Source organism: Triturus cristatus, chromosome 8 (genome assembly GCF_964204655.1).
Source record: "Triturus cristatus chromosome 8, aTriCri1.1, whole genome shotgun sequence".
In the NCBI taxonomy this organism is placed as follows: domain Eukaryota; kingdom Metazoa; phylum Chordata; class Amphibia; order Caudata; family Salamandridae; genus Triturus; species Triturus cristatus.
The window spans coordinates 1184922862-1184944118 of record NC_140591.1 but is presented as its reverse complement, the minus strand read 5'-3'; the positions used below and the strand labels follow the sequence as shown (position 1 = coordinate 1184944118).

The 21257-nt window shown below is 48.8% G+C and overlaps 1 protein-coding gene across 1 annotated transcript in view; it reads right to left on the bottom strand.

The window, feature by feature from the left end:
- LOC146805589 (E3 ubiquitin-protein ligase HERC2-like) overlaps positions 1 to 21257 on the bottom strand; it is a 1563844-nt gene that overhangs the window by 351523 nt on the left and 1191064 nt on the right. The window contains 2 exon segments of the mRNA XM_085622871.1: positions 6648 to 6846; positions 7652 to 7767. Of these exon segments, the coding sequence (XP_085478997.1) occupies positions 6648 to 6846; positions 7652 to 7767 (315 nt within the window).

Genomic DNA, 21257 nt, shown 5'->3' with positions numbered 1-21257 from the left:
GTCTTACCCACTTGTCTGTTGTAATGGAGTTCCAGACAGGCAGGAACTGTGAAAGTCTTCCCCCGACCGGAGTAGAATGGTCTGGGGGGAGTGGAGGTAAGTCACTGTTTAGTAGCGGGGGAGGTCCGGGTGTTATTGTTACCTCCGCCTTTTCCTTTGTTTTTATTTCCCCTGTATCCTCCTCTAAAATATCCTCTATTGGGGGATGTTTGTGTTGTATTTTTGTAAGAAGTGGAGGTAGTGTCTGTTCCCATGTTTTTGGATCCTCCTCTATAAAAGGAGTGACGAAAGGAACCACGTGTGGATGGAGACTGTAACGCTCCCATGGACTTAGCAATCTCTGTGTCTTTTTTCATTTTTTCCAGGGTGGTGTCTACAGCCGGTCCAAAGAGTTGTTCTTGATTGAATGGCTGGTTGAGGATGGTGGTTTGTACCTCTTGTTTAAAGCCTGAAATGCGTTGCCAGGCATGTCGTTTGAGCAGCACACTAGTGTTAATGGACCTAGAGCTGTGTCGGCTGCATCAAGGGCACACTTGATTGAGGCATTGGTTATTAATTTGATTTGCCTTCCTGAATTAAGTTATTTGCCTGAGTCTTGTACTGATCAGGCAAGTGTTGTAATAGGGTTTCTAGTCTGCCATAGTGAGCCCTATCATATCTCGCAAGTAATGCTTGGGTATTAGCTATGCGCCAGTGATTGGCTGCTTGGGCGTCAACTCTTTTGCCAGATGCATCTAGCAGCTTAGATTCCTTGTCCGGAGGTGGTGCATCACCGGAGGTTTGTGAGTTGGCACGTTTTCTAGCTTTAGACACTATTAGTGAGTCTAGGGGTAGCTGCCCTCTGATGTAGGTGGAATAGTCGGGGGCAGGTTTGTATTTTTTTATCAATCCTGGGATTGAGAATTCTAGTTCTCACTGGGTCCTTGAATATGTCTGGAGCGTGTTTAATGACCCCTTTGACCATTGGTAGTATTTGTACAGATTTTTGCGACTGTTCAAAAGTGTCTAGGAGGAAATCCTCCTCTGCAGGATCTGAATACATGTGAACGCCATGGTAAATAGAAGCTCTGTTAACCCCTTCAGCGCGGCGGGAATTCCCCCGCGGTGCTGAAGGTTTCGAGCGCGGGCGGGGCCATGACGGAACGGTTCCGTCATGAGCACAGCGCAACCGATGCTCATGACGGAACCGTTCCGTCATGGGCATGGAAGGGGTTAACAAGCTGCTCAAATTCAATATTGCCATCTGGGGGAGATGATTTTGTTGGATATGGCTGGGGATCTGGGGGATCTATTGGGTCGTCATAATCGCCCTGGTCATCCTATGGCGTGCCTGTATCATTGTCAGGGTCAGTGAAAGGGCCATTGTCCCCCCCCCCCCCATGTCATCATCATCCTGTGGTGGTGGTGAATTTGGAAGTGGTGTAGGCTGTGGAGGTGAGAGAGGTATAGGAGGAAGAACAGGAGTAGGAAGAACAGGAGAAGAGGGTCTTATAGGTGAAGTGGCACAGTTTTTTTTCTTCAGAGGCACTGCAGGAGTGTCTGTTGTGTCCAGCTTCCTCTTCTTTTGTGGCACAGCAGCCACATGTCCTGTTTTGGGGGCGATATGCAATTTTTTCTGTTTTGGATCGACGGGATCCGGTCGAAAAATTCTTCCTCCTCGACAACTGCTTTCGGCGCCGACTTTTTCGGGTCCGAGCGGGGTTGAGTTTTGTGCTTCAAGGCCATAGGAGTTGTTTTAGAGTCCTTTGGCTTGGCTATGGAGACTGAAACCTTCTTCGGTTCTGAAGGCTTTAGTTTTGGATCCGAAGGTTTTTCTTTCGGCGTCGAGGTTGTCGGAGCCGATTTCTTTTTGGGAGTGGGGTGGTCACTTGGTTTCGGTGTCAAAGGCGCTTTCGGGACGGATATGCGGTTTGCTCGGTCCCGAACTACCGGAAGGCTTTTCCTTTATCTTCGGAGCCGAGCCAGAAGGCGGGGCTTCTGAAGTCTGTTTTTGGTCGGGACTGGGGCCAGCAGGCAAAGTCTTGACCAGGGCCTTCTTTTTCTGGGGCAGAGTGGGGGTAGGGGCAATTGTACTCACTTGTTGACCAGGAGTGATGTGGTCATCCGAGTCTGAGTCGTCTGCTTTGGACACGATTTCGAGGTCTTCAGAATCTTCTTCTGGGACATCTGGGCCTTCATCGAAGTTGACCGCTGGGGCCAGAGCTGCTTTCTGCGCCATGATGTGTCGTCGGGCCCGACGATCACGGATGGTCTTTTTCGATCGAAAAGAGGGGCAGGCCTGGCAATTGTTCTCGTCATGTTCTGGCGAGAGACACAGGTTACAGACCTTGTGATGGTCACTGTGTGGGAATTTAGCTCCACACTGGGGACATTTTTTTAATGGAGTCCTTTCCATGAGCTGTAGGCCCGACGGCGTGGATGGGCCCAACGGCCCGCGCCGACGACCGGAATCGAGTTGTTGAGTTGCGCGTCGAAGATCACGCGATCGATAACAATACCAGAGAGTTTGCGTGTCGAAAAGTTTGAAAAACAAAGTTTTTAACCTGAGTGCAAAAGTTACATCTGAACCCAATGGCGGAAAAAACAATCTGAGGATGGAGTCGATGCCCATGCGCACTATCGTCCAAGGGAGGAGTCACCTATCTCGTGACTACAAAAGACTTCTTCCAAGACAACAACAAGGTGCAAGCTTCCGAGCCCAAAACCAGATGGCGATCTAATGCACAGTGTACGATCTGCAGCTCATATGCCTCGAACCTACAGTTTCCGTCTTCCACATTCTTCCAAAAGCTTCAACATTCAGCTTAAGCTCCTCCCTTGGACAGAATAAAACTCCCTGATAGTCCTTGATAAAATGCTATAAACCAAATTACAATGGAGGATTTGTTATGGCAGATCTAACTTCCTTTCGAACTTCAAAACAAAGGGAGACCAACCATGATACTTCATACAAAGAAATTAGGAGCAGCCAATAAGTGATCAAATATCAATTCTGAAAATGAGTCTCTCTGCTCAATAATAGGATCTACCAATTGAAGAAGTCACACTTATAATTACAAATAGAACTATCTTAAGTGCCCGGCTCCAAAAATCGGTATTTTTATTTGAGCCCTGAAGAAGCCAATATGCACAAAACACGTGTTGGCTCTGTATGAAGAATCATGGTTATCATGTATTATTTTGAATGAAGAATCATCAAACTGGACATTTATCTGTGACAATGAAAAGACATTTCTCGAATTGAACGTTCAGTTATATCTCGTTGTTGGTTAAATGAAGCTTTGCCACTGGAAGGCAACCAGTGATCTGAGAGTTTAGCACAGGGAGACATTTTCGTTACTTATTGAAGGTAGTTGTAAAAAGAAAACAGATGTTAATGGGTGTGAGTTCAGGCTTCATTTAACAGCAGGGAGGGCTCAGAAGACGTCAGGTCAAGGTTGAAGGACGTCAGTAAGCACATTTGTTTTAAGCTAAACAGAGGAAAGTTGTAAAGCCATCTCTGCAGCATGTCTGATGACTACCGCAAACGAAGCACTCACATCCATGGGCAGCCGAAGGGGGGAAATCAATCCTGTATTTGGGTAAGTACCTTAGATAACTAGCCTCTCACAAATCCAGGTACATATTTTTGTCATCATAAGGTCGGGGTAAAGCATACCCCATCATCTCTATTGTTGTATCCAATTGGGGTAAAATTCTGGTCAGAGTTGGAACCAAAAAGGATGATGGCGCAACTGAGGAGGTCTCTGTGATAGAGGGAGGGTTTGTCCTAGACAGACTGAATGGGAACGGGTTGTGCTGAAGTGGAGTGGCAGCACAACTACAGTCGGGGTTGAGGCGGATTTGATTCAGGTATCGATGTCGGGATAGGATTCACCTTCGGTGGGAACACATTGATGAGGAAGGGACTGGCGCGGGATAGGAGACTGCACAGGAGTCTCTGCTGAACCCAAGGCAGGGTTTCGGGGCTCAGATGATGCGGAGGATGGATCTGCCAGCTCTAACCTGACTGAAGGCCCCAGAGGACCCGAAGGCACACCAGAGAGAACGTGAAGAGTGCCCAAAATTAGGCAGCATGGCCTATATAAAGGCCATGACTTGCAGAGGTATCACCAATGGCCTGGGGTACTTGGGGCACATCAGGATTGTGGGATCGGGTCCTCAATTGAAGATAGGGAGTGAGAGGCACTGTGACACCCTTGCAACTTATTTTTCGCTAGGTCGGTGGGATATGGTGGAGTCCTACTTTGCCATATTGTGTTTCCATTTTGACTTGGACTCTGACTTAATGGATGACCTCGAAAGCCAAAAGCACCTGTTGCAGGATCAGCCTCAAGAATGGGTACAAGTCCACGTCCTCAACTTAGAGCAAGAGTGGGACTTGCATGGCTTCTCTCAATGCATGGCGACATACAGCTACACTGCACTGTCTCAGAATTGTTTTCGGTGCATGAAGGCACATACTTCACACAACTTGTATTTGTGCCTGAAACCAATAGGCAGAGGCACACTTTGAGGATCAGTCACTGACATCTGTTTATGACAGTCACCGTATGGTTTGAACCCTGTAGTCGTGGGTGGAGAAATCATTCCCTTGCACATTGGAATTTAGTTTGATAAACTTGTCAAACCAATGATAAAGGGAATGGAGCTCCAGATCTGTGTTCGAAGGCATGGAAAGAAATTAACTTTGACCCACAGTAGTCGTGCATATATGCGACTCCGCTCTATCACGTGTAGGCCGGACTAAGCCAGCATGGAATTGCAAGGCACCAACTTGCGGCGCGCAGGACCACTGCTGTGAAAACGTCCGGATATAGGCTGGCGCCTGAGGGATATTCTTAACATGAGGAATCTACGGTTAAAGTATACATCAGAACATAAATGTGTCAGGCATAAGAATGAGGAGATTCAAGGAGAAGTGGGGTAGGTATAGACTATCTCTGTGAAGTTAGTTGTCCATCCTCCTTCGATGTGGCCAGGATGGTTTATTGTGAAGTCTTATGCTGTGATCCTAAGAGGAAGCCTGACGGAGGTATGGAGATACCGGTAACTCCATAGGAAAGCTCAGTTGACCGAAGATAAGCGGAGGATGCTTGGAGAAAATGAACTAGCAAGGAAGACACAAGGGAACAGCACCCTAAGAAGTCAAAATCAATCAAGCGTATAAAAAAAGAAAATCACAAGGGCAATGGGACAGGAGGAAGTATTCCAGCACCACAAGTGTCATCAATATGGACAATCAATATCCAATTTGGTGCCACTTTCAAGTCTTAGCTAAAATGTCTCTATCTGTGACTATTCTAAGGAAGTGGTGCGTCGTTTGGAATTAGATTTCCAAACTCGATTTTTGGGTGTCAGTTTTTTTTGTGGAAACACAAAATGAGATGAAGAGGTAGTACCACAGTATACCCTCCAAACTAAGTCAAGGCTACACTAAAGATACAGCATTAAGAATAGAATGGTCCGACAGATCATAAAATACAGCCCTAAGATAAACCAAAAGGTATTTTTAGTCTATTTGGCGCACTGTTATTATCCAGTTTTGATTTATTAAGAACCCCCTCTCAGTGAGGTTAATTCTGCGCTGGCAGTATCATTTTACCAGGGTGGAATGAGCTCGCCAAGGATGAAGCACGCTACAAGTTGTGGGCGGGGCTTTCTCATCCAATAAAAATAGCTTCTTCAATATACTTAGGGCTGACTTATATGACCTATCTAACCATTTCATTTTTTCCGCCTTATATTTAGTGTAATCTTGTCTGACGTTTTTCCCTGCAGTGCTCAGCCATCAGGGCTGAATCTAGTGGGCTAGTTTCCTTGCACCCAAGGTCAATGGTAGAAACAAGGAAAAGGGTTAGACAGATCACATCAAAATTGTTGCTTTGTATCTTTTCAGTCAGCTTTGCACAAGGACTATAACGTTTGTAAACAAACCACAGTAAGACACTAGAGGCATGTGTGTATACCCAAAAATACTCAAATGTCCAACTCTTGGTCTAGATAACACTGGCCATAGGGCGGACTGTTATTTCAATCACAGAGCCGTACCCGGTAAGACCTATGATGATGTTTAAATAATAATGTTGCACATAAAGGCATATTACCTCTCTAACTTATAGCTCTGATAGATTATTAAGCTTAGTGAATATAGTTAGTTACACATCTCACTGTATGCGAGTTTGTAACCCACTCCGTCATCCTAGAGTAAAACTTGAATGCTCAAATTTGCTAAGTGACTAAAGCGAATAATGTGATTAACCTGTTAGTAGTTCCAGAGAAAAAGAAAACCCACAATGGATACTGAACAGGAACTGTCTGCCACAGGCAGCAAAGAACAGACATTGCAGCTATGGTTATACAATCCCCAGGAAACTAGTAAAACGACCAGCCAGATGCACGGCCTGGTTTCTAGTCAGTGGTTTATAAAAGATGTTAATGACCAACACGGTCAGTGTAATTCCCTGCTCTTGACACTTTGGGATCCCTGGGCAAGCATTACTTAGAACAACAAATATGAAAATTCATGTAGGATAGCATTTGGCAATGCAACAAGCATATGTGTTTGTTCCACTCTTTAACCTCTTCATTCAGCAGTAAAGGGTTTAGGAGAAATAAAAGTCCTGTTAAATTATAACAATATCTACCTTTCCATCTGCTGTCACAGCAAACAGAGTTTGTTCACCTCCAATTAACTGTACAGGCCGGAGAGTTGCCAGTGCCTCACAGGGGGTTGGAACTTTCACTTTTGCTCCTTCAATGCCACCGAGCTGTCCCCTATGATTGTGACCCCAGCCATAGATAGTTCCACTGCCACCAGCAGAAAGTGTCCAGTCATCGGGTCGCCTGCATTAAACACATACAAATGTCTACATTAAATATTAAAAAAACTATTCTAAGCACAAGGACAGCCACAGGCTAGGATGGAAATATTTTAATAAAGGATTTCACTCTATAATGAGCGTTAAATACATATCCAACGGGAAAATACAGGAAGCCATTATATAACCATCAACATTGTGCACCACAACCTCTTGGCAGGCAAATTTAATAACAAAAAATCAGTACGATTCAAGTCTCAAACTTGCTCACTAAGAAAGTATTTGAACAGATCACAGCCAACACAGATATTTCAAACACCACTCTACAAAGCAACCACAACTCTCAAAACAGTGCTCTTTTCAGCATGCCAAATAATAATGGCAAGAAGGTTAAGAAAGTGCTACATAAGATGGATGTCCAAGTGTTTTTTTTCAGTAAATGGCACCACGGAGCATCTTTTGATAGAGGAATAATGTTTGTTTGACTCGCTTTTCAAGATACAACAAAACACATTTCAGACACTGGACGTGAATGCAGAACAAAGACGTTTTAGCAGTACGCGTGCACAGAAAATCTAAATCAATGGCTGCTTTAGTAAAATGAAGTCATACAAATCAGCCACAACAAGCTTTCAGCAATGGATGAATAGGTGTAGCACGATCAATATTCAAAATGTGTCTCAGGAATTTAGAGACACTCATTGCCCTCATATTATGGGACAACATAGTTTAGTGTTATAAGCAGCCATGTTTCTCGACCACTCCTCACTCGTTACAAGCAATAAATGCCATGTGAAAACCACACTGCGGATCTGTGTAAGTATAATAACCTGTTCATCCACTGGACAAGTTGCTCATCTTGCTCCCTCTTAAATACTTCATGGCTCTCATGGAGAGCATTCATATTTTCATTATCTGCCATCAATTCGCGGATTTTCTTGGCCACCTGAAACAAAAGTAAATGTTAGTGTGCACAATCTGCAACAGAGAGCACTTTTGGGCTGCAGCATTGATGGCAAAGTGTCGCCAGACAGTCAATTTCCCATTGTGAAGGGCATGCAGAGCTTATTTCCGCCCAGGTTTTTGCTTAGTAGTTCTAGTTACTGTATTTCTCTCAGACCTCGTACTGCATCCTAAGATGATACTGCATCAGATTAACATTTTATGGCAAGCAACGAAAAATGTAGAACTTAACTTGGTTTGGTGTAAATAATCCATTCTGATGTGCGGAAAAGTTAGTTAATTTCTTTCCAAGCCTTCGTACGCAGGTCCAGAATTCCACTCCCACTTTTTAATCATCTGTTGTAGATTGTTTTTCTTTAAAAAAAAAAAAAAAATCCAAAACAAATCTCGTGTGCAAGTGTACTATGCCCCCCTCCAAACACTACAGGGTTTGGAACTGTTGCAAACAACTGTCTGTGACTGGTTTGCATTAGGTATGCCTCTGGTGTTTGGGCTCGGGGCACGACCAAGTTGTGTGAAGAGTGTGCTCTCAGGGCCCCAAAAGCAATCTGGGATTGTGAAGCAAAGCTGTAAGTCACTGAACATAAGAAGAAGAAACCATGCAAGACCCGCTCAAAGCCAATGGCACTATAACTTGCACCACCATAGATTTCATATGTCATCACTGATGTAATGAACTAGTAACTTACCTTCGGTAATTCTTTTTCTGGTAGAGACTGTATCTAACCTAGATTCCTCACCTTTTGAATACTCACTAGGCATCAGACTGGATACAAAAAATTGTAAGCAGAACCCCTGTGGGTCAACAGGTGGAGCCATGTGAGCACGTGCCAGCGTCGCTCTGGAAGTGACGCAGAGCCCTTTATAGTGCCACCCATGCATACTGACATCAGTTCCTTCCTGAACCAGCCATGCCCTCATACACGGAATCCAACAATAAGATTGGTAGTGACCAGTGTACAGATCTCGAATGTAAACGTTTTCAATTGAAAAACATCCAAACAGTGCTTCATGAACATATGGCAGGATGCCCACGTAGCTGCCTGGCAAATATCCAGGATGGGCACCCTGCATGCTAACGCATAGGTAGCAAGCTTGACTCTGGTAGAGTCAGCCTGTTAGCCCTATGGGGCTGCTTCGTGGCCAGTGAGTTGCACATCTTAATGTACAGCATGATCCAGCAAGAGATAGCTCTCTTCTGCAATGCCTTTCCTTTCTTCGCTTCAGCAAACCAATAAAGAGCTGATCTGGTCTCAGCAGTAGGTATATAAAGACTCGGTTAAGGGAAGCCTGGCTGCCTAGATGATATCAACAACTTCAGGAGGAAAGTCAGAAGTGCTCAACTATTGCTGCTCAATCTCCAAGCACAGAGGTGTAGCATGTGCAGGTTCGAATGCAAGACCCTGCCCTGCTGCTGCGACAGCAGATCCTCACTAAGGGTAGCCTAATTGGGGGACAAATTCTCATCCCCAGGGGTGCGGGATAGCATACTCTTCTGTGCTTAATCCGGGGCCACTAGGATGACTTGAGCCGGTCGGTCCTGATCATCTTCAGAACTCGGCCAGGAGAGGTATCAGAGGAAAGGTGTTCAGGAGTACCGAGTTCCACCCTAAGCAGAACATGTCTCCAACAGAGATATGCCTTGGAATCTTTAACTCACAAAAGTGTTGACATTGTGCATTTTCGGAAGCGGCAAAAAGATTGAGCCAAGGTTTGCCCCATTTCCTGAAGGTCCTCACACCAAAATCTCCCGCCATTCCATCCATATCCAGAGGCGCAGTCCTCCTTGCACAGGCTCCAGGACCCCAGCCACCCTGCTTGTTGCAGAACCACATGGCTCTGGTGGCGTCCATGAGCACCTGCACTATCTTTCATTCCATAAAAGCTTCCCTAACAGATTGATGTAGAAGAAGACTCTGCCTAAGACCAGGATCCACTGATATCCACCTCTCCTAGTTGGCTACCCAACCCAGCAGCAAGGCATCGGTTACCACTGTCAGCCCCAGGTGAGGTAGGAACAAGAGTCTGCCACAGGACCAATTATGGTCCCACAGCAACCACTGCAGGTCTTTTGGACTTGATCAGAGATGTTTTAAGGCATGGGCAAAGTGGGCTCTGGACTTGGGCCCCATTCTTCAGATTCAGTCCTGCAGAGAGACTTGCCCTGCTGACCTTGAATAATTCTTAAACACAGATTGTTTCAAATACTGTTTGCTTTGATTTATTTTTAATGCGGGTGATGTGTGAGAGTGGATTACAGACATTTTGCAGAAAAATGTTGTTCATGTTTCAGGATAGATGAAAACATGACATGATACATGAGAAATGGCATGGTGTCCCAGAGCTTATTTGCAGTACTATTAGTGAGCTGCTGCTGTGTTATATTATTGAAAACACACGTCACTATCCCTGAATATTAGACATAAACATATTTAGAAAGTGTGTCCGTGAACTGTCACTGACCTGGCCAAAGAAGGCATGAAAGAGCTGTAATTGGATCCTAAATGTAAAACTGTTCCAAAAAGTGCCCCCAAAATATGTTTGGCCCAGGCCCTCCAAAATCCTTAAGTAGTCCCTGGACTTGATCAGAGAGATCCGCCTAGTGCTGTACCCACAGAGACTTCAGATCCCACTGCAGAGCTTGAATATGCCATCTGGCATGCTTCACCAGCAAGACAGAGGATGACCTCAGTCCCAGCAGCCTCCGAGTCATCCTCACTGAGATTCAGGACACCAGGATCATAGCCCGAGAGTCCTAGACTCTCTTCCAGGGGAAAGGCCTGAAACTGCACAACATGCAGAATGGCTTCGATGAAGGGGAGCATCTTCGAAGGAGTCAGATGTGACGTTGACATAATGATAGTGAACCCCAAGGATATTAAGAGATTCTCTGTAGTTGAAGCTGGGTCACGACTGCCTAGGGTGAACCCGCCTTCAACAGACAGTCATTGAGGTAGGGGGAAGACTGGAACCCATGCCCTCAAAGAAGTGCTGCAACCACCACCATCACTTTTGTGAACACCAGAGGGGCACTGGTAAAACCAAAAGGAAGCACAGCAAACTGAAAATTCTTATGGCCTACTGTGAATCACAGGTAACACCTGCGGGGCTGCAGGACATCCTGACGGTCCAACACACCCATTCTGTCTCCAGAGCCGAGGACAGGCAAGACATGGGCCAGGGTGAGCATCTTGATTTTGTCCTTCGGCAGAATGGCAGTGAATGATGGGTTGGTATGCTACCCAAGTGATTAGACAACTGGTGGTTAGACAAACTGCAAGCATTGCTCCAATCACCTTTTGTGTGTTTCATGTACCGCCATAAGTGGCAAGCATATGCTCAGGTGTGAGTCCTATGCTCATTGTGCCAGTGGAACCAAGCTGCACCCCACTGAAGAGTCTCAACCAGGCCGTAACTGGCCTTGGTTTCAAGTTCAGGGAGGACCTGGGCTGGACTGTTGCTATTGGAGCAGGGTCAAAACTGATTTGAATATAGCAGGGTCCAAACTGAGGTGGCATGGTGGGAAAAGGAACAATGGGTTGGTATACTACCCTAAGCGATAGCCAGAAGTAAGACAAACTGCAAGCATTCCTCTCATCACCTTTTGTGTCCTGAAGCACTTGGAAGCACAGACCCTAAAGGGGGTTCGACTGATCACAGTGAGCAGATGTCCTAGAGCTGAGGCTCTGTCCACAAACACAGACTCAAGAGAGCGAAAACAAACAAATAAAAAAGCTATAACTTAAATTGTGCATAATTTGTTCAGTGGAACTTTAATAGTAGCTCAACCATACAACTCAGCCTTGAAAAGATGCACACATTAAAATGGCTTTCGTAATACCAGTTGTGATGGAAATTAGATGTGCTCTTTATAGTCATCTTCACAAACAGCAGGCTGGTGCTCCAGGAACTTTTTCCCTCTCTTGCAGAGGCGACTGCATTGCCCCTTTTGCTAGGTTGGTAAGAAACAAGGTTGTTTCATCAGGCATCAACACCACCAGAAATAAAATGCTTAGACCAGCTGTTAGAAATACTCCTTGCAGGCTGGTAAAATAGGGCATTGAAGAGAGGCTCACTATCAGTGGAAGAATTCTGCCAATGAGGGCCAGTCAAAACTTAGAGTACTTTTTACTTTTATGCGGGACTACTGGGATTGTGGTTGAGCTTGTTTGCCACAAGTGTTCGTCCTGCTATTGGTCTGAAAACTGTAAAAAATACACCCTTTCGATACGAGACTCTCATGGTAACGAGGACAAGCACTCTACGGTTTCTCAGATGAGCAGTATTGGGGCAGGAGCCGGAATTCAACAGCCAAACAGACACAATAACCTATTGTTCAGTCCAGTGCTTATCTTTAATTAAAAAGAAAGAAGTTTAATCTTACAGCAAAACAAAATACTAAACACTGCAAAGGTGGTTCACTTCTAGAGTTGCGACCTCACCTACCAATTCTAGTGAAGTACTTTTACCCTACACAGTGCCCTTCCCCCAAACTCCTCCAAATGTTCTCAACATTTATTGTAACCTAGGCAAAGCTACAGTTGTAGGTACTGATAGGGCACAGATGCAGATCACTTACAATTGCCTCAATGGATAGTTTATAGGTCAGTTCAATAGCCTTTATGCTCAGAGGATATACTGGAAGAGGGCAGCATTCTAGCAACAGGATTTGCCTCTGCGTGAAGCAGGCATAGTCTGTTTGCATGAGCTCAGCCCCACTAGCTGGTGCCATCAATGACTTAGCATGCTCAGGTTCAACAGGTAGAATTTTGTCTTTGGCAAAGGCTTTTGGGTCAGTGCAGTTAGGAGCTAGTCTTAGGCAGATGCAGCTCCTGGGGTTGGGGGTGCAGGCTGCTCATCACTTGTTATCATCTCAGGTGGGCAGCAGCAAGTACAGATATTAGGTGCCTGTTGGACTTGGCCCTTTTTGCAGGGTCATCCCTGAACTTTCTGCCTTCCTCCTACCCTTATTTCTGACATGGTGTTGGTGGTTTTAGGACTCTGGGCACTTTAGCACTGCTGTCCAGTGTAAAGTGTGTGTGCTCTCTGTGGTAATCATGGTAAGATTGGTCTACACCTGTTGGGCTATTTAATTTACCTGTCAGTCCCTTGTAAAGTGGTATCTCAGATACCCAGGGCCAGTAAATTACATGCTACTGGTGGGCTTGCAGTGCTGATTGCGCCACCCTCCAAAGTAGCCTTTCAAACCTGTCTCAGGCCTCTGCCATTGCAGGGCCTGTGCGTGCAGTGCTACTGCCGCTGTGACATGACACCTACAGTGTGTGCCACGTCTGTGACCCCCCTTTTACTGCTTGTCAGTCACCCCTAAGGTAGGCCCTAGCTATCCCTATGGGTAGGGTGCATTGTAGGTAAAAGGTAGGACATGTACCTAAAGTGCGTGACATGTCCTGGTAGTGACAAACAGCCATTTTGGTTTCTCACTGCTGTGAGGCTGCCCTCCCATAGGAATGCATTGGGGATTCCCTGATAAGTGTTTCAGTGGTAATTCCTGATATAAGAGGAGCAGCGTGGTCAAGTTTGGTATGTTTGGAATAGTAATAATAAATGCTGCGCAATGGTGTGCGCAGATTTATTATCACTATTTTAGGAATGCCACTTTTAGAAGTTGGCATTTCTGTGTGCTATGTGTCTGCCTGCCTGATGTGTATTGCATGTCTGGCTCTAGAGTGACAGGGGCTGGTGAGGTGTGTGGCTCCAGGGAGGGCAGGGTGAGTCAGCGCTAGGCTGAATAGGAGATCTGCATTTGGAGTAGTGGGAGGAGTAGTCCCCTGACCCTGAAATGGTCTGTGCCTGCCTAGGTGAATGCTGGCTCCGCCCCCCTGTGGTGTGTCTAAGGACCGAGCCCATCTGACAGAGGAGGGTGGAAGCCTGGTAAACCGAGTGCTTCAACACCCTCCAGAACCAGGGCAGACAAAGAGAAATGCAGTATATATACTGGGGCTGTGACCCCATGTAAAATGTGTTCCCTGTGCTGTCTCGGTGGAGGGGGGGGGGGGGGGGGGGAGGCTACTGGTGCCTGCTGGGCCCCAGGAGGAACCACCACGAGGGACTGCCTCCGTGCTGAAGGGCCCTGTGAGCAGGCATGCCTGGGCCCAGCCTTTACCCTGGAACTTTGGTAATCAAGCGCCTCGTGAGTGCTGCACCGTTTTTCCTGTGCTCCAGGACAGGGAGCGTGCTGGAGCTCTGCAGCAGCGTGCTGCGAAGTACGCAGAGGGAATCCAGGCGTGGGGACTCCCCCGTGCTGCTGGAGAGTGAAGCGGGTGCCTATCCCACATTTTGGGTGCTTCTGAAACGAAGCGGGAGCCTACACCGCGTTGTGGGTGCTTGGAAACAGAGCGGGAGCCAACCCCGCGTCTTGCATTGCTGAAAAGGGCTGCAGCACCACGAGTGGCGACCCGGAAGCCAAGCAAGCTGCCTGGTTGTAGGCGGGGCCAAGAAGGCGAAGTTGCCGACGGGACGTCCGGCCCCAGTCAGCCTGATTGTGGAAGGAGTCACGGAGTTAGAGCCTCGTAGCTCCGGTGGCCGCAGGAGAAGCCGGGGCAGATCTGGAGAGGTCCTGTGAGTGGGGCCTACTGAGGTACATTGTCGGTGCCTTCCCCCTGCCCCAAATAGACTGGAGGAGTCGAGAAGAGCCCCGGTGAGTGGGGCTCCCATTGAGCGGGGTTGGTGCTCAAATTGGGCATGGTTGGTGCCAGCGCTTGTTGTTCCTCACAGCTGCACCGCGAAAGCGCGGGCAACTGCAACGTGGGGGCAATTTGGTTCCCTGAGTCCCTGAGGGGGACTTGAGCGGCACGGTAGTGCCAGTGTTTGGCTTTCACAGCTGCACAGCGAGAGCGCGGGCAGCTGCAACGACAGGGGCCTCTCTTTTGGTTCTTGAGAAGGAAGGAGTGAGATACACTCCCCCACCCCAGTGCATTAAGCACATTGGTTTCGCTGCCAAGGCAGCCAGAGGGCTGTGGAAGGTACTATAATTGCACCCTGACTTTTGGGACAAAGGGCATTTGAGCCCTAGAGAAGGGCAGTTGGTCTGGGGTCATTTTGAGTAATTGTGTGTACTGGTAGGGTGCAAGGCCCTAAAGGAATGCATAATGCAGTTATGCGGAAGGTGATGTATGCACCTTGGGAGTGTTACTATGGTGCACTCCTAAATGTGATTTATGCATAATGTATTTATGCCTAATGTACGAGTTACTTACCTTCGGTAACGATGTATCTGATAGAGACTATTCTAGCCACAGATTTCTTCACGTAGAATTATCCCCAGGCGTGAGACTGGATCCGGAAAACTTTTTGCCCAGCATCCCTGCGCGCCGGGGGGACGGCATCACGCGACTCCGCCCAGGCGCCGTCCGCGCACCTGACTTCAGCGAGGTCACATAAGTCCCACCCCGGTGCGCCTACGTCAGTTTTCTTCGGAGAACTTCTCCGCGCCACAACGCGGAGCCAGTAGACAAAACTGGGAGAGTATAGGAACAGTGTGAGAAAGAGCAGAAAAAGGAATGGTGAGGAACAACACCATTAGAGCAGTGCCCGGCACTGCAGTACCCAAAGGCAGGGAAAGAATAAAGAACAGGGCAGCAACCCTGCCAGTACAGAGACAGCCCCCCCCCCCCCCGCCCCCGGAAACAAGGGACATATGTAAAAATGTCACAATAACATGCAACAGGACTACATCCCCAACCAAAGAAAAGGAAGGGGAACCAGTCGGGGACACACAGGGAACTACAAAACTCCAAGACATCCCCATCACAGAGTGTGACAACCCCCATCAGGAACAAGGGCAGAGGCACAGCTAAAAGACCCCCAACCTCAAGAATCGCAAAGCGCTAGAAGTATCAACAAACCTATCCTCCCATGTGACAACGGGGAGGAAAAAGGGGATAGCCCATCAGAAAGAGGGAAAGAATGTACTCAGAATGACACAGCCAGCCACAGGGAAACGAGTGCAAAAGACCTAATCACAAGCCCTCGCAGAACGGGGAGAAAGGGCGGGGAATCTGCAGCTAGAATCGTCGCTACCAGATACATCGTTAACTCGTACATCTGATAGAGACTACTAGCCGCAGATTCCTTCACGTAGAATAGATACCCTAGCCATACCCAAGGGGAAGGAGGGTCTGCGAGAGGACCCCACCCACCCGGGCAGAACAGAGGACCGCCCGGGGGCCGAAACCAAAAACGGGACAAGGAGCCCCGTCCCCCAGGCAAAGGGAAACCCCCGCCAGCAGGAGGCCACCAACCCCCAGGAGGGGGAGGAGGGGGGGGGGGGTTCAGGAAACAAAGAGAAGAAGAAGAAGAAGATAGCCTGTCCTCACTCAGCAGAGGAAACAAGGCAAGGCGCAGAGAGGCCAAACACCCCACGCCCACGTGAGGCAACACAACCTCCGCCCAAGGTCAAGGAAAGGAGCAGAGCACCGAAGGAGAAGAGCAACCTAGAGACTCCAAGGAGAAGAGGCAGAGTAAAGGCAATCCCAGACAGGATGGCACCGAAGGAAAAGAGCAACCTAGAAACTCCAAGGAGAAGAGGCAGAGCTAAGGCAATCCCGGACAGGATGGCGCCGGCAGCAAGAAGCAGGCGGGAGCCGAAAAAGCGAACTCAAGGTCACCCAGGAAGAATCGTCCAACGCCCTGCAGGGACAAACTGCACCCGCAAGAGGGTCCAGAAGTCAGGGACCATCCCCCCCACAGGGAGATGAGGTAGAACCGAGTGCAAGGCCCACTGGAAGCAGCGGAAAAGGCAGGATGACTGTCCCACGAAGCCCCAAGAAGGCCCAACGGTGCAGAAAGAACAAGAGGGCGGCACTGGCAAGCTCCGCCAGACGCCAGGGACACCACAGAATGAACACTCAAGCAAAAAGGCGAAGAAGAAGGTTGCATCCGCAACATACCATAACGCCACGAAGAGCAGAAGCCCGCAAGCGACCACAACTCACCAGCACATACCAGGGCTATATAACAGCCAACCCTGCCCCACATAGGGCATGTCATACCCCCAAACATGGGAACCTCTTAGGAGGAAACTTCCGCAGCAGAGGACAACAAAAAAGACCTACTGCAAAAAAAACCCGCAGGAGGCCTATCAAGCAGAAAGAGGGGAAACAGAAGGCCCAATCTCAGGCCCAGCATGGTGTGAAAAACCCAAACGAAAAACACACAGTCAAAAAGGGCTGGCCAGCAGCCAACAGAACCACAACCTCAGCCAGACAACCGGGGCGACCCGCCCCAACGGAAGAACAGCTCCAAGAACCAGATCAACACGCAAGTCACTGAGGAGGAGAAGAAGGAGGGGAGGGGGGGGGGGGGAGGAGGTGGAGGACGAAGCCCCGCCAAGAACCTCTGGATGGCTGAGTCTGCAGGGGAATGGAACAAAAGATTACCATCAAAGGGAAGGTCCACTAGCCGTTCTCAAACACTCTCCGGGAACACACTGTCCCGAGGGCCGAAAGGGGGTCGGGGGTGCGACCCGAGGCCCGGCGACCTCCCGCGACACCACAGGGACTCCCGCTGGAGTTTCCGGTGAAGCAGAGGCGCCGTGGTCCGAAGGAGGGACCCCCGAAGGGCCGCACCCCAACGGCACCTAATTCTCCGAGTCTAGATCCGAACCAGTCGGCGCCGAAGCTGCCGGCGACGCCGCGGAAGGCCCCGCACACTGCAATGGATCCGCTGACGTCCCAGGAGGGGAAGGAGGAGAAGCCAGCGAGGCCTGCAAAGCCGCCGCATATGTCTCCATCTGGGCTCTGGTCGCCCCCACGCTGGGAAACGGCGGATAAGGGGACGACACGCGGGGCCACACCACCCGCAGAGAGCCCACGCCCCCGACAGGCCGGATCCCGAACCTCGGGGACAAACTGCGACACTTACCAAAAGGTGAGCGGCGCTCTTGCGACCTGGGAGAAGATCGAAATCGGCGAGGGAAGCCACGGGTCCGAGAACCCTCCGCAGAGGCGGGTCGAGATGACGCCGCCAACCTGGACACACAAGCTGAAAGAAGTTTCATCCGTTGCTCCCGCCGGGATTTCAGCTTCATCTGCTGGCACGCCTCACAATCAGAGGAGTCGTGGTGCTCTCCCAAACACCACATACAGATGGGGTGAGGATCCGTCGCCGACATGAGGCGGCCACATGACGAGCAAGTTTTAAAGCCCAAGGCATTCGCACACTGTTCCAACACACGCAGCAATAGCATAAGGGAAAGGCCTAAACAGGCCCAGAGCACAAACCGGATCCGCGTTGCACGCGGAAAAGGAAAAAACTGACGTAGGTGCGCCGGGGTGGGACTTATGTGACCTCACTGACGTCACGTACGCGGACGACGCCTGGGCAGAGTTGCGTGATGCCGTCCCCCCGGCGCGCAGGGATGCTGGGCAAAAAAAGTTTTCCGGGTCCAGTCTCATGCCTGGGGATAATTCTACGTGAAGGAATCTGCGGCTAGTAGTCTCTATCAGATTGTGTTGGTTGTCTTTCAAATGCTGTTTTCTGCATTCCTCAGACACCGTCTTTGTGCCACGTGGTGGTTTCATAACAGGTAGAAATGATGCTGCCTCATGGCACGAGTATCCAAAACAACGGCACAATGGAGTGTGAGATCCCTGCACCTGATTGTCATTTCCATTCCAATACTCCTTTTGGCCCCACCCCCTTGATGCCGGATGGCCAGTATTAAGGGCAGAAGATTCTCTTGTGCAAATGTGTGTGTGGTTTACAGAGTAGGTTGTTAGGTTTAGAATAGACCTTCCACAATCAAAAAAGGAAATTATTTGTAGTCTTTGTCCCAAAGTACTGAAAACAGAGACACTGGCCGATTATGAGATGAGATGAAAGTACATAATCAAATGTATGATCCTTTTTTTTTTTAATTATAAATATTTTTTAGTCAAGAAGAATAGCTCTCTCAGTCACTGGAGGCTAAAAATATGGAAACATTCTCTTATAGAGAATGGGCTTCAAGAGAATATATTATTTTGGCTGTTGCTTCAGACGTATAATTTCTCAAGATTTTCTCTGATTACAACATTACCCAAATCTGGTACAACTGTGACCCAGTGGGCACCATAAAGGGCCTGCTTAGCAAAGATAACAATCTTGGCAAATATTATCGATAATAGAGTCCTCCTGAGGGTACTGTCAGAGCAGGCAGCTTTACACCAGGGCACACTACACCCCCACAATTTGCTTATGCTGTTGTCATTACTTTATCACTTACGGCTATATCTAGCAGCTTTTTGCACACAAAAAATACCTTTTTATTATCTTGAGTGAGAATATATTATATTATTTAGAACGGGGCTGGGTGAGGTTGTAGGAAGGTGGATATCTGACTATGGTTACCCCCAACTTTTTGCCTAGTGTCTAGCTGGTTTTTCGACTTAGTTGGCCTGAGATCCTGCCATTCAGGGTCTCAGGCTGTCTGCTCTCTCTTTAAAATGGACTCCATGTACCCTAGGTAGATAACCAATTGGTAAGGATCACCTTATTGGACCCTGTACAGTGTACCCTAGGTACCCAGGGCATAGGTGTACCCTAGGCCTCCCAGGGGCTGCAGCATGTATTATGCCACCCCTGGTCTGGCCTTCCAATCAGACACAACTGGCTGATCACTCAGCTGGGGCAAGGTCGTGTAATCACCCCTTGCTTTGGTGTAGTATTCCTATACCTACCTTATATTATAGACACATGTGTACCTATCAGTCACTCCTATGGCAGGCCTTAACAATTCTGGAGGCAGAGTGCTTGGTAACATGTGAGATGGTGCTCTAGCATGAGCTGAGCCTGTCTGCAGCTTTCGGAACCAAGTCCTTATAGCTGTTCTATGATATAGCCTACCATATACTCTTAAAGTGCCTTAGAATCTTAAACGGTTATGGTAACTATGGTTTGGCTTTATCAAAACATGTCGTGTAAGGTGTCTAACACTTTGGAATAATACCCCCATACCATTTCTAGACATGAGGATATTATTCCCCCCTTCTAGAGGGAAAGACATGTTAAAATCATACTTCACTGTTAGCCTCTGACCAAAGCCTCAGCATCACAAAATGGATGCTGCTGCCACGACACAAGTCTGACGTCCTGCAGCTGGGAGTGATCCCAGCCAGGGAGGCCTGGACAATAGGTTTCCTGCTTGGGGAGGTGCTAGCACCTCCCCAGACAGCCTTTAGTGTATTGGGGCAGGGTGGGCTGAAAGGAATGAGACATGCCTGGGGCACACAAGGTGTTCCTTGCATAGTCCAGTTCAAACCGGCGCTGGGGCACTCCAGCCCCAGCTCTGGCGCGAAACTGGACAAAGGGAAGTGGGTGTAACCACCCCCTCCCAGATCCCACCCATAAGGCGTGACCTAGCAGGTATCCCAGCCCCCCAGATTAGTATAAGAGTGGGAGTTGGGCCTCAAGACTTTAGATTATCCTGAACCTGCAACTTGAACAGAAACTCTGGACCTTCGACATTCGACGAAAGAAGAAGACTGAAGAATCTCCCTTGTGGCCAAGGAGTGGCTACCCTGTGCAAACAGGCACCATCAAGAGACTACCCTTTGCTTTGCCCACGTTCTACGAGGAACCGACTGCAGAGCCCGACCAGAGCCTTGACTTCCAGACTTCTCCGACCCTGATCCACATCCACAGCAGAGCTGAGATCCGTGGAGGCGACGAGCGACGTGGGACCGGCTACCTGGGAAAAGTGGCTAGTATCTTCAAGCGCAGCTTCTGAGGCACCCTCGAAGTTGTGCACCGGGGATTGAGAAGCCCCACCCCCAAGCACCAACTGCACCGAAGATCAGCCCCCCACACTCCACGAGTCCTGCGTGGGGCCCTTCAGCATTTTCCTGCTTGCCGCGTCTGTCCGGTTGCTTGCCCGCTGGCTAGTGGCCTTTGTGACGACGCACCCCGTAATCTTCACCGCTGGTTTGGCTCCTCCAGACTGGCTCCTGCTTCTTTGAAAAAGAGAAGCACCCCAGACCTTCCTGGTCTGCATCAGAAGCAAGTCCTTCATTCTGCGTGGGTTCCGCTTGCCAAGGCTTGGTGAGTCCTAGTCCAACTTCGACGCCGCCGACAGCAAGAGCCTTCGTGGGACAGCTCGCCTCCTGGTCCTGGTCGTCCTCGACGCTTCCTGGTCCTCCTGGCTGCAGCGACAAGCTTCACCTTCACCTGCAAATCTTCACGACATCGTCTGGTTCCTTCCTGGTTCCACGTGGTCACTGGCTAGTGACCTTGACTCTGTCCCCTCTGCTTGCAGGTCTCCTCTCTTCTTGATCCCAGCCTTGGGATCCACCGGACACTCTTCACTGACTGCCTGTCAGCATCTTTCTTCAGGCATCCATAGGAGTCGACGACGAAACCCGACGCAACTTCACCCCTATGCACCCGCAGCCTGTGGGCTAGGTAACTTGGGTACTCCGGTGCTCATCAGGATAGTGACTATCCTAGTGTCTAAGTTTCAAGTCTCAACTTCCTAGC